Source organism: Perca fluviatilis, chromosome 2, assembly GCF_010015445.1.
Source record: "Perca fluviatilis chromosome 2, GENO_Pfluv_1.0, whole genome shotgun sequence".
Taxonomy (NCBI): domain Eukaryota; kingdom Metazoa; phylum Chordata; class Actinopteri; order Perciformes; family Percidae; genus Perca; species Perca fluviatilis.
Window position 1 is genome coordinate 3,549,817 of NC_053113.1, and position 11,383 is coordinate 3,561,199.

Genomic DNA, 11,383 nt, shown 5'->3' on the forward strand with positions numbered 1-11,383 from the left:
ATACACAAGCTGCCATCACTTGTCAGACACAAGAGGGGGGGGGGAGGCTGGGGACCACAGCACACTGCCAGCACACTGCCAGCACACTGCCAGAAGGCTTTTCTGCTTGTTTTCAGAGTTTGTTTAAAAAAAACAGCATTTTTCAAATTGACAAAAATTGCACTTTTTGTAGGAGGACAAAAAAGAATATTCTTTAAAAAATTTTGCACAGTAAAAAAAGTCATAGTATAGTATGACGAAAAAAGAAAGTGGGGTTGTCACCTCCGCGTCCTCCTCATCTCCCAATGAACAGGTCAACCCACCACCGAAGAAGAGAGCCAGGGTCAGTGAGGCGCTCCTGGACTTCATGAAGGAGCAGGCAGAGAGGGAAGAGGAGAGAGAGCAGCAGGCAGTGGCCTAGAGATACATGTCTCTCTTTGAGAGACTTGTTAATAAATTGTAACGTGTTAAATGAAATGTATTATTTTAGTTCATAACTGTCTTTTGATAGTACAATTATTTGCTACATTACATTAATTAAATAAATAAATAATACTGACAGGTGAGATTCAGTCTGTATGGTGTACACTGTGGCATGTTATTTAACTGAAGGGAAGACATTACAGCTTATAATGGCATGCTTCTTTATAAGTAAAGTAGTTGATTTAATACGTGTTATTTCCGTTGCCATTGCCATTCTATGAAGTGTGTATTGAAAAAAAAACAGCTCTTTATCACAATCATTTGCCCTTTTTACAAAACAATTTAACTTATAAAATGAAGAATGTAACAGATTGCAACAACACTTTAATTTCACCAGACATAATCATTTATTGCTCGTAGTCATGCTCCCTAAGAAATGCAGGCAGCTCTCCAGGGGAAGGCACCTGTGCAGCAAGTCTTGCACAAAGATGAATGCCGGGGAGTTCCTGATCTGCTTGATCAGGAACGTTCCCCTGATGTTCTTCATCCTCCTTCTCCTCCTCCTCCTCCTCTTCCAGAATATCGCCTGTCGACAGACAAAGGTTGTGGAGGATGCAGCATGCCGAGATGACTTTGGGGGCAAATAGAGGCCTGATCTCCAAAGCCATCAGGGAAATTGCTCAGGTTTTTAGCATGCCAAAGCATCGCTCAATTTTTTTTTATTATTAGTTTATTTATCAAGGACAATGCAGCGCACATTATTACATACAGTTATCATAGTCAATCCATAACAATGTGAGAAGATGTGTTGCATAAAAAGGTTTCTAGCCAGTTGGCTAATTTGCAACCCCAGTCCTTGGTCAGGCCTTTCTAAAAATGTATCCAATTATAATTTTTAAAAGAACTACATAGTGTGAATTACACAATCATGCAGCTAATAAGTTGTATACTAATACATTACATCAACATTTCGCAGAGTCGTGACCACATTACACGGAATAGCATATCCCGTAACAACACAAACCCCAGGCACCCGGGACACTCACTCACCTATACCCTAACCATAACCTTGGCAGCCATATACGACCAGCCATGCATCCACAGATAATACATTACTACAACACAGCTAACTCAATGGTTACATTTTTACAATGATGCTCCTGGCCTTGGCATGGTGCTTGTTAAAGCGTGCTTGATCTTGGCCTGGTAAATAAAAATGAGGTTACATTAAATGTATGTAGTGTTTCGATTGCAAGTGAACAAATTTAATATTTAATTGTGTATTCTCACCCGCTACAGGCTGGCGGTATGGCGTCATGACGGTATCTGGATGCTGCAGGCATGGGTACCCCCCCATCTCCAAGGAGAAAGAAGCCAGCTGGTGGATGCAGAGACTCCTTGTACATCGGTGACCTCCTGAGGACATGGACTGACCCTGTGTTGCCAACGTATGTATCCAGGAATTTCCCTCTGCTGTCACACACCCCCTGGAGGATAACTGAAGGGAAGAGCTTTGCGATTTATGTAGCACCTCTTTTGTGGTTCAGCAGGTGGGAGAATTCAGATGTGGCATCCATCTATTGCACCAGCCACATAGCGGAAGGCCTCAGGACCAGCCATGCGAGAGAAGCCAGCCCCGGACTCCTCCATCTCATCTGGCTTGGGGAAATGAATGATGTTGTGCATGGTGGCCATCATCTACAGTGGCTCTCGGAATGCCAAAGATGTTTGCTGTGACTCTGTATGAGGTCCACTTGCGAGCCAGTACAGACAAACAGCTGTATTGATCTCATGGCTCCATCCTTATGGCTTTTGCCGTGTTAGCTTTAGGTCAGCCTCGGAGTCATTCACTTGTGCATGTCTCTGAGAAGGAGTTCCATCCCATTTAAAAAAGAAAAGGGAAAATGCATATTTAATATCAATTGTTATCATTATAATAGTATTTATTGATTATTATTTTGCAATATCTACTGTTTGTTCACAAATAGTTAACATACATTTCATGTATTTAATATTATGTAATGCATTTATTGTTCTTTTATCAGGCTCTCAAACATTTACCACATAATTAAATTATGAAAATGTCTGTTCTGTGTGCATTTCCTTAATTATATTCTGGTAATTTATATTTCATTGAATAAATTTAACGTTTTTTCAACCTGTTTATACTTTACAATGTATTAAGATGATCATCTAAATGTGTGTGGTGTTAGTTATGTAATGTACTTAAATAAATAATCAAACTATCCATGTTATTAATTCTATGCTATCATATCACCTACTCACCAATGATTGGATATTAAGGTTAGGGATAAGAAAGCTAATCAACTCTATTCATTCAGGGATATGTTTTTTCTAGAAATTAAGCCTCACTGTAATACTATTTGGGAGAAGCCTATTTTGGCGTTTTTCCATTACATGTAATGGAAAAACGCCAAAATAGGCTTGACATGTCAGGGCACGCCCTCATACTCTGCTTCTGACTGGCTAGTAGTCCTTACCTAGCTACTATGCATGTGTGACTCCCAACAAAGATAGAACAGAAGTGAGATGTCTCACTCTGTAGCTAAAACAGAGAGCCCAACACACAGGCTGAATAGAGGAGCTGCAGCAATGTACAGTACAACTAAAATATGGTGTTTTTTGAAAATTAAACCATGTAAACCTATCCTGGTACAACCTCTAAAATAAAATTATGAACCTGAAAATGAGCATAATATGAGCACTTTAAAAATCAGTTTCCTGTCTTGGAATCCTTCTCTTAATATTGTGCAGTTTCCTCTCTTTCAGCCTAACAACCCCGGACACTTTAACCTCTCTTTCCTTCCTAGTGTTTGTTGATTTGAATGTCCAGATGCATGTAAATACATGTTGGAACTAAAAGCTTCTTTCTTTCTTTTTTCTTTTTAATGTAACCCAAATATGCAGAGTCCTAAGATCTCTAGCTTAATGTAGAGTTTACTACTGTTGCATTTATTTTAAACTGCAAACATATTGGCTGGTTACTCCGACGGAGTTTGGGCCTTAGTACATCCATGGTTTGGGCACCTTGCTTCTAAACCATCTCTCTGTTGCCTGAATCATAAAATTCCCAGAAACAACACAAAAAAGGCATAGACATTTCTTTTTTTTTAAATGGCCCAAAGTGTCAAAACAGTTGTTGATAAAAGCATAAAAAAGCAGTTACTCTGAGTTGGGGCATCTTGCTTCCAAACGGTCAGTGATGTAGCGATAGTATGGAGTTTTCCCAGAGTTGTGAATCCCATTTCTCTGTCTTACCCCTTCCCCTTCCCCCTACCCCTTCATCTTACCCCTAGCCCTTGTCCCTTGAAACAGAGTAGTAAGGGCTAGGGGTGAAATGAGACACCACTTGGTTACGGTTATGTCATCATACATCGTCGCTAGTTGGCTGCCATGGAGTCCATTCAAGGCTAGTCAGAGAAATGCGAGACTGTTGTGCTAATCAGCAATTGGCATAGCAAACTAACTATTTAAAAAAAAAATTTCAATTAAGAACATGGCTGCAAATATATATGTACAGGACTGTGTAGAGCACAAAAAAAGACGTGTCATTTTTTAAATCAAAGGTACCCTTCTCTGGGTACCCCTTGGTTTCAAGTAAGCTCGTGAAAATGCTTGGTTTTAAGGGGTCTCTAGCCCTTCCCCTTAGCTCTACCCCTCGATCAAAACGAGAATTGGGATAGCCCTTACTCTCACGGGAATGTGCAGAGCTAAGGGGAAGGGGTAAGACAGAGAATTGGGATTCAGGTTATGCCGTGACTCACCCTCCTCCTGCAGCTGAGCCCGGCGCGTCTCGAAGCCCTTCTTATTCTTCACGGAGCAGTTAAACTCCCGGTACACGTCCTCGGGCTGGAAGTCCTTGATCACCAGCACGCTCTCCTCCGTCCGGTCCTCGAAGTCGTACATCACCTGTCTACAAACACACGTTTCAAAATAAAACGCTCTTCACCTGTCTGCAAATATAAGCATTATACCTTTCAAAATAAAACGCTCTTCACCTGTCTGCAAACACACGCATTATACCTTTCAAAATAAAACACTCTTCACCTGTCTGCAAATACACGCATTATACCTTTCAAAATAAAACACTCTTCACCTGTCTGCAAACACACGCATTATACCTTTAAAAATAAAACACTCTTCACCTGTCTGCAAACACACGCATTATACCTTTCAAAATAAAGCACTCTTCACCTGTCTGCAAACACACGCATTATACCTTTCAAAATAAAACACTCTTCACCTGACTGCAAACAACATCAACATCATTTTCTCAAAAGGCAGAGCAGGATACCCAGGGCTCGGTTTACACCTATCACCATTTCTAGCCACTGGGGGACCATAGGCAGACTGGGGGAACGCATATTAATGTTAAAAAACCTCATAAAGTGACATTTTCATGTCATGGGACCTTTAAAAAGGGGTTTGGGGATTTAGTTCATTACTTAGCACCCAGGAAATGGTTACAGGAAACAGACTTCATATTTAACAGATTGATAAAATCTGAAACGGAACATATTGTCTCTGCACCTGTTGATGTTGGTGAAGCGGTTGTCGGCAAGTTTCTCCAGCGTCTTCCCATCGACCGTCCACCAGATCTCCCAAAAGGAATCGAGGAAGGGGAACAGAGCCGTGCACACCAGACGCACCTCTGTGTCTGAGAGGGGACAACACACACAGTTAGGCCTCAGCCACAACTTCAGGATCAGGACCCCACACACACACACACACACACACACACACACACACACACACACACACACACACACACACACACACACACACACACACACACAGTTAGGCCTCAGCCACAACTTCAGGATCAGGACCACACATCATATTTAACACACAAACAGACACATACACAGACACACACAGGCACACACACAAACACACAGACAGACTGACACAGACAGACAGACAGACAGACAGACACACACATTTTGAGGAAGTTGAGGTTGTGTCTTGCTGAAGGACAGCAGGAACTTGAACCAACAACCTTTCTGTCATACAACAGAGCTTAAAAATCTCGGTCCCATTAGTTAAAGTCAGCTGAGGGTTTACTGACACATCGACAGGAAGAAGAAATGAGTGCGTTCTGAGTCTTAAATTGAGGTTGAACTTCCAGTGAGCAAGCGAGAGAGCGGCCTGCACATGAAACACATTTCCTTGAATCATTTATCAATCCTGCTGTTGTCTGACTGCGTGTACGCTGCGTGCTGGCGTCCTTGTGATTGATGGCGTGTGTCCGTAAGCGGTGTGTACTCTCTGTTAACGGCTTGTTCCGTTTTATTGGGCGAGCTGCTGCAGCCTGCGCCGATTCTGCACGGACAATTAACTTTTACCCAAATGTAGAATCTCCTCTGAAGCGCGCTCTCAGGAAGGAAAAACTAATTTAAAAGCAGTCGTTGGCATCTCCCGTCACTGCCAGGTGGAGGAGCCGTAAAAACACTGCGACACGGCCGCGAGCACATGAAACGCATATCTGGATGCACGGCAGTCCCAGAGGGGGCAGGTTTACATTTGACACTGTGTGTGTGTGTGTGTGTGTGAGGGGATTTTGTTTGTGTGTGCGCGGTCTTGGGGTCCTTCCCCATAAAAGTTTGAGCGTCAAACACAATTTATTTGCTGCATTCTGGTGAATTTTTATGCAACAATTTATGGTGCAAATGTCTTTATTTATATGTAAAGTTATGTTTTTAACAGTGCTCAGCATAAGTGGAAAACCCCATGCTAAAGTTGACTAAATAGAGGAATAAAAAAATCATCTTTTGGGAAATTGATCTTAATGCCTTAATAAAAAAAATTGAAAAATCCAACCTTTAAGGACACCAATTTTCTTTGTGAATGAATAATGTATCGTTAATAAATAAATGTTCTTCCTTAAAATACAGGGGGCATAAGTAAGTACACCCTATGTTAAATTCCCATAGAGGCAGGCAGATGTTTATTTTTAAAGGCCAGTTATTTCATTGGTCCAGGATACTATGCATCCTGATAAAGTTCCCTTGGCCTTTGGAATTAAAATAGACCCCCACATCATCACATACCCTTCACCATACCCCCACATCATCACATACCCCTTACAACCACACCATCATCACATACCCTTCACCATAACCCACACCATCACATACCCTTCACCGTACCCCCCATCATCATCACATACCCTTCACCGTAACCCCATCATCATCACATACCCTTCACCATACCCCACACCATCATCACATCTTACCAACCTCTAGTTCATCTATTCTTCAAAATTAATTTTTATTTCAGTTAGCCTAATAGCTAGTTTGATTTGCATTGAGAGATGATTTTATGGAAAGTACCCCATGCCAATCTCTAGGTATGGTGAAGGGTATGTGGTATGATATGTGACTGCAGCTGATTGGACCGAACGTCGGCGATGGGTCTGGCTTCTCGAGAATTTCAACAGTGTCATGGCCGACTGCGAGAATATACAATCTAGTATTTTACGAAGATAGTTCACGAAACGTGTATGCGAAAACATTTTAAGCGAAATAGGCCGTGCAGTTGCTGAATCTGTCTTCATCTCAGATCGACAAGTCAGTTTTAAATTATTTTTACTTCTACTGTCTGGTGCGTGTTCAACGGATTCATTTGCATAAAACTGGGCATCGGCCAGCTTTTTGAACGCACGCATTTTCCGGAATGCTTTGCATGCCGTTGAAGTCACCGACGTCACCCATAGGAATAGAGATGAGCGCGGCGCGACAGAAGCGTTGCACTGTCAAATGGATCTGTACTGTAAGATGCACTAAAATTGACTTTAGAATATTGACAGTTAAAGTTGTATTTGTGCTCATAAAAAAGAGCTGTGTGCAGTCATTGTGGAACTGGTTCAAGGAAATGTATATTTTGGACATTGGAATTCACACAACGTACTGAAATCCACATTGCTATTCGGTCCAGTATATACCGTTCATTTAGGCACCGGTGCCATATTAGTTCTGGGTTTCAGTACCCTACCCTAGTCTACATAAACTACAGTTATGAATGTCAGGACCAACATATGTACGTATGTCATCTTCTGGAACTATTTAAAAAGACGACAGGACGGATTACCGAGTTGCTTCTCTGAACGTGGTACCATGTGACGGTTGTGTTTTCGCCGACCATTCTGCCGGCTTCCTGCAGGTCTGGACAGTGCAGCATCTTCCCCTCCTGGAGAGGGATGACCTCTTGAGTGGGCGCCACCGCAACCAGAGGCTCGCAGTCGGCACCACGGACCACCTCGTCGGGCCGTAGCACCTTCAGACGCATGCCGATCTTACTGCAGGACGAATTGTTCCTGCGGAGACAGAGACGGAGACGTCAACAACTGAAGCTGTTTCTAAACCCCTCTAGCTCTTTGATTGGACATTTCCTACAGCAAATTAATACTAATATTAATACACTTTATTTGTATAGCACCTTTAAAAACAACAGTTGACAAAGTGCTTTGACAGAAGCAAGTACAAAAACAAATAATAGATAATCCCTACAGAGATAGACCTTTTAGTTAAAGAGTAAGATCCTTTTTTTAAAACATAAAAACATCTGCGAAATTGCATTCGCTAAACTCCACCAGACTCCATGTAAATAATGAGGACTTTTATCATCCTAAAACACACTTCATTCAAAGCGGACAGAAACTAAATAAAACTACCAAAAGCCGTCTTGGTTCATCTTTCCACTGTTCCAACAATCACCACTCTGGTTTGGTTGAAATAAACCCTTAATTCACCCATTTATATGTGGAGATATGCTGGCTCTATACACGCTAAAAGTCCTGATTATTTACATGGAGTCTGGTGGAAATATGCTGGCTCTATACACGCTAAAAGTCCTGATTATTTACATGGAGTCTGGTGGAGATATGCTGGCTCTATACACGCTAAAAGTCCTGATTATTTAGGCAAGGCAAGGCAGCTTTATTTGTATAGCACATTTCAGCAACAGGGCAATTCAAAGTGCTTTACATAAAACATTAAAGAGCAGTTAGAAAACAATTTTAAACAATTTTAAAACATTAATAAACAAATTAAAACAAGAATAAAATTGATAGTGCTGTATAAGAATAAAATTTACAGTGCAGTATAAGAAATTAAAGTTAATAAAATAGATTATTTAAAGAAAAGCAACATCAAAAAGATAGGTCTTTAGCTTAGATTTAAAAGAACTGAGAGTTTCAGCAGACCTGCAGGTTTCTGGGAGTTTGTTCCAGATATGTGGAGCATAAAAACTGAACGCTGCTTCCCCCTGTTTAGTTCTGACTCTGGGGACAACAAGTAGACCTGTCCCAGACGACCTGAGAGGTCTGGGTGGGTTATAGTGTAGTAGCAGATCAGAAATGTAATTTACATGGAGTCTGGTGGAAATATGCTGGCACTATACACGCTAAAAGTTCTGATTATTTACATGGAGTCTGGTGGAGATATGCTGGCTCTATACACACTAAAAGTCCTGATTATTTACAAGGAGTCTGGTGGAGATATGCTGGCTCTATACACGCTAACACGCTAAAAGTCCTGATTATTTACATGGAGTCTGGTGGAGATATGCTGGCTCTATACACGCTAAAAGTCCTGATTATTTACATGGAGTCTGATGGAAATATGCTGGCTCTATACACGCTAAAAGTCCTGATTATTTATATGGAGTCTGGTGGAGATATGCTGGCTCTATACATGCTAAAAGTCCTGATTATTTACATGGAGTCTGGTGGAAATATGCTGGCTCTACACACGCTAAAAGTCCTGATTATTTACATGGAGTCTGATGGAAATATGCTGGCTCTACACACGCTAAAAGTCCTGATTATTTACATGGAGTCTGGTGGAGATATGCTGGCTCTATACACGCTAAAAGTCCTGATTATTTACATGGAGTCTGGTGGAGATATGCTGGCTCTATACACGCTAAAAGTCCTGATTATTTACATGGAGTCTGGTGGAGTTTGGTGATGGTGATTTCGGGGTTGTTTCATGTTAAACTAAAAGGATCTTACTCTTTAACTAAAAGCTCTATCTCTGTAGGGATCCATCCCATAATGTAGTCAGACACTTAGAATAATAACCTGAGTCTGTCAGCGGCAACAACAGAACTTTTAGTGGATGGAAACTTTACCTTTTAATTAGGAGTTTAAACACAGACACAACAGGAAGAATAAATCCATCAAATCAAGTCACAAATAATCAACATGTGGCCTTGTTTTATTTCATTCATTTTGCATTGAGTTGTTCCACATTCCCAGACATTTAAAACAATTCAATCATTGAGGTTATTCTACAAGTCAGATGAATAAATCAACTGTTTACTATCGGACCTGGTCTGTTTCCTTCTGCTCCATCATTCTTTAGTGTCCTCTGGAAACAGTTTGCTTTCTATTTTCTGACTTTTTATGACATCATCAGTGTTTTTGCTTTCAGTCCGAACACACCTCAACAGATTTAAAACCACACCACATTCAGTCACAGAAGATACAAACGGAATATAAAACGTCTGCAGAAGATTATTAAATGAAAAGTTCACACCTTTCTCTCTCTCTCTCACACTCTCTCTCTCTTTCTCTGTATCCGCTGTGTGTTTCCTGTGTTCAACTACGTTTGTTTGTTTTGGAGGGAAACCTTTCTCTCTCTCTCTCTCTCTCTCTCTCTCTCTCTCTCTCTCTCTGTTTCTCTGTCTCTCTCTCTCTCTGTCTCTCTCTCTCTCTGTCTGCCTCTCTCTCTCTCTCTAACAACAGAATGAACAGATGATACACAGGTTGTTGTGAATATGTTACATTTCACATTAAATTCTATGAGGAGAACTCTGAAGAAAGTCGTTTTTACCCATTTATTCTTGTCATAAATTGTAACACTGTCTTCCTCCCAAAATATGTATCTGTGTGTTAAATATAATTTTTGGATAACGCTCTTGTCAATACATTACAGTAATAGTGTTGGTTGTTATATTTGAGGTATTACAGTTTCTCATACTGCATGTATGCCAGTTCACTTGTGTGTAATGATGGAGACGGATGAACAGAGTCGTGCCAACACAGTCTCACTCCCTACTCGTCAAATGTATGACGCATGGTCAAGGACCCTGGCGTCAAGTTCCAACCAAATAGGGGAACCCTTGACGTTATTTTTCGACGAGGGGGTCCGTCAGATAGACATTCATGTTATTCCCTCACCGTCGGATATCGACGAAAGAAAAAAACACGCCCCCGCCCTTAACTCGAAATCTATGACAGTTATTATTGGTATTTTTAGCCCAATAACCACTGTTTTAATCAACATTATTCACGAGATATTATCATGGTTTATATGTATTTATTTTAATGTTATTATTTCGGTCTATTTCGGCCAGGGAAGCTGGGTTGCTTTTTTGTTGATTTATATTTAAACTATAACGCTACATCTATCAACATTTATTTAGATGTTATCATGGTATTCATTTCTTTATTTTAATAATATTATTTCGGTCTTATTACCGGTAAAATATTATGCTGTAATTACGATATGATCCGAGCTAGACGCATTCAAAGCCGATATCCCCCAATGCAATGCGGCCATTCATTTCAAAGAATCGGGCAGCGATCAGCGGGTCTTTAACGCCAGGATCGCTTCAATATACATATATACAGTCAGTGATTGTGTCACCAGCAACAACACGTTGCTCAGTTTTGTTCCAGTAAGTTATGAACCATAATAACGTTTAAACGAATCCGCGGGAAACTCCGGAAGTGACGTAGTACGTCCCGCTCAGCGGATACGAAGATACAAATATATAATATTCGTAATATTAATGTTTTTTTTCTAATGTTGTATTTGAGGAGTTAAACAATAAAGATAGTTGTAATATTAAAATACAGTTTCATTTATTTGTCTACGTTTAAACAAATCCGCGGAAGTGACGTGGAAATTCCACACCTCGTCTGTGAAAGAATGTTCCACGTTAAAAAAAAAAA

General features: G+C 40.6%; 1 protein-coding gene across 1 annotated transcript in view; it reads right to left on the reverse strand.

Annotated features, from left to right (window-relative positions):
• LOC120544862 (interleukin-1 receptor accessory protein-like) overlaps window positions 1-7,746 on the reverse strand; it is a gene marked incomplete at its 5' end in the record, with an annotated part of 85,083 nt that extends 77,337 nt beyond the window's left edge. The window contains 3 exons of the mRNA XM_039778725.1: window positions 4,188-4,336; window positions 4,954-5,080; window positions 7,521-7,746. Of these exons, the coding sequence (XP_039634659.1) occupies window positions 4,188-4,336; window positions 4,954-5,080; window positions 7,521-7,746 (502 nt within the window). The remainder of the gene's footprint in view (window positions 1-4,187; window positions 4,337-4,953; window positions 5,081-7,520) is intronic.
• Between the last annotated feature and the right edge of the window lie 3,637 nt (window positions 7,747-11,383).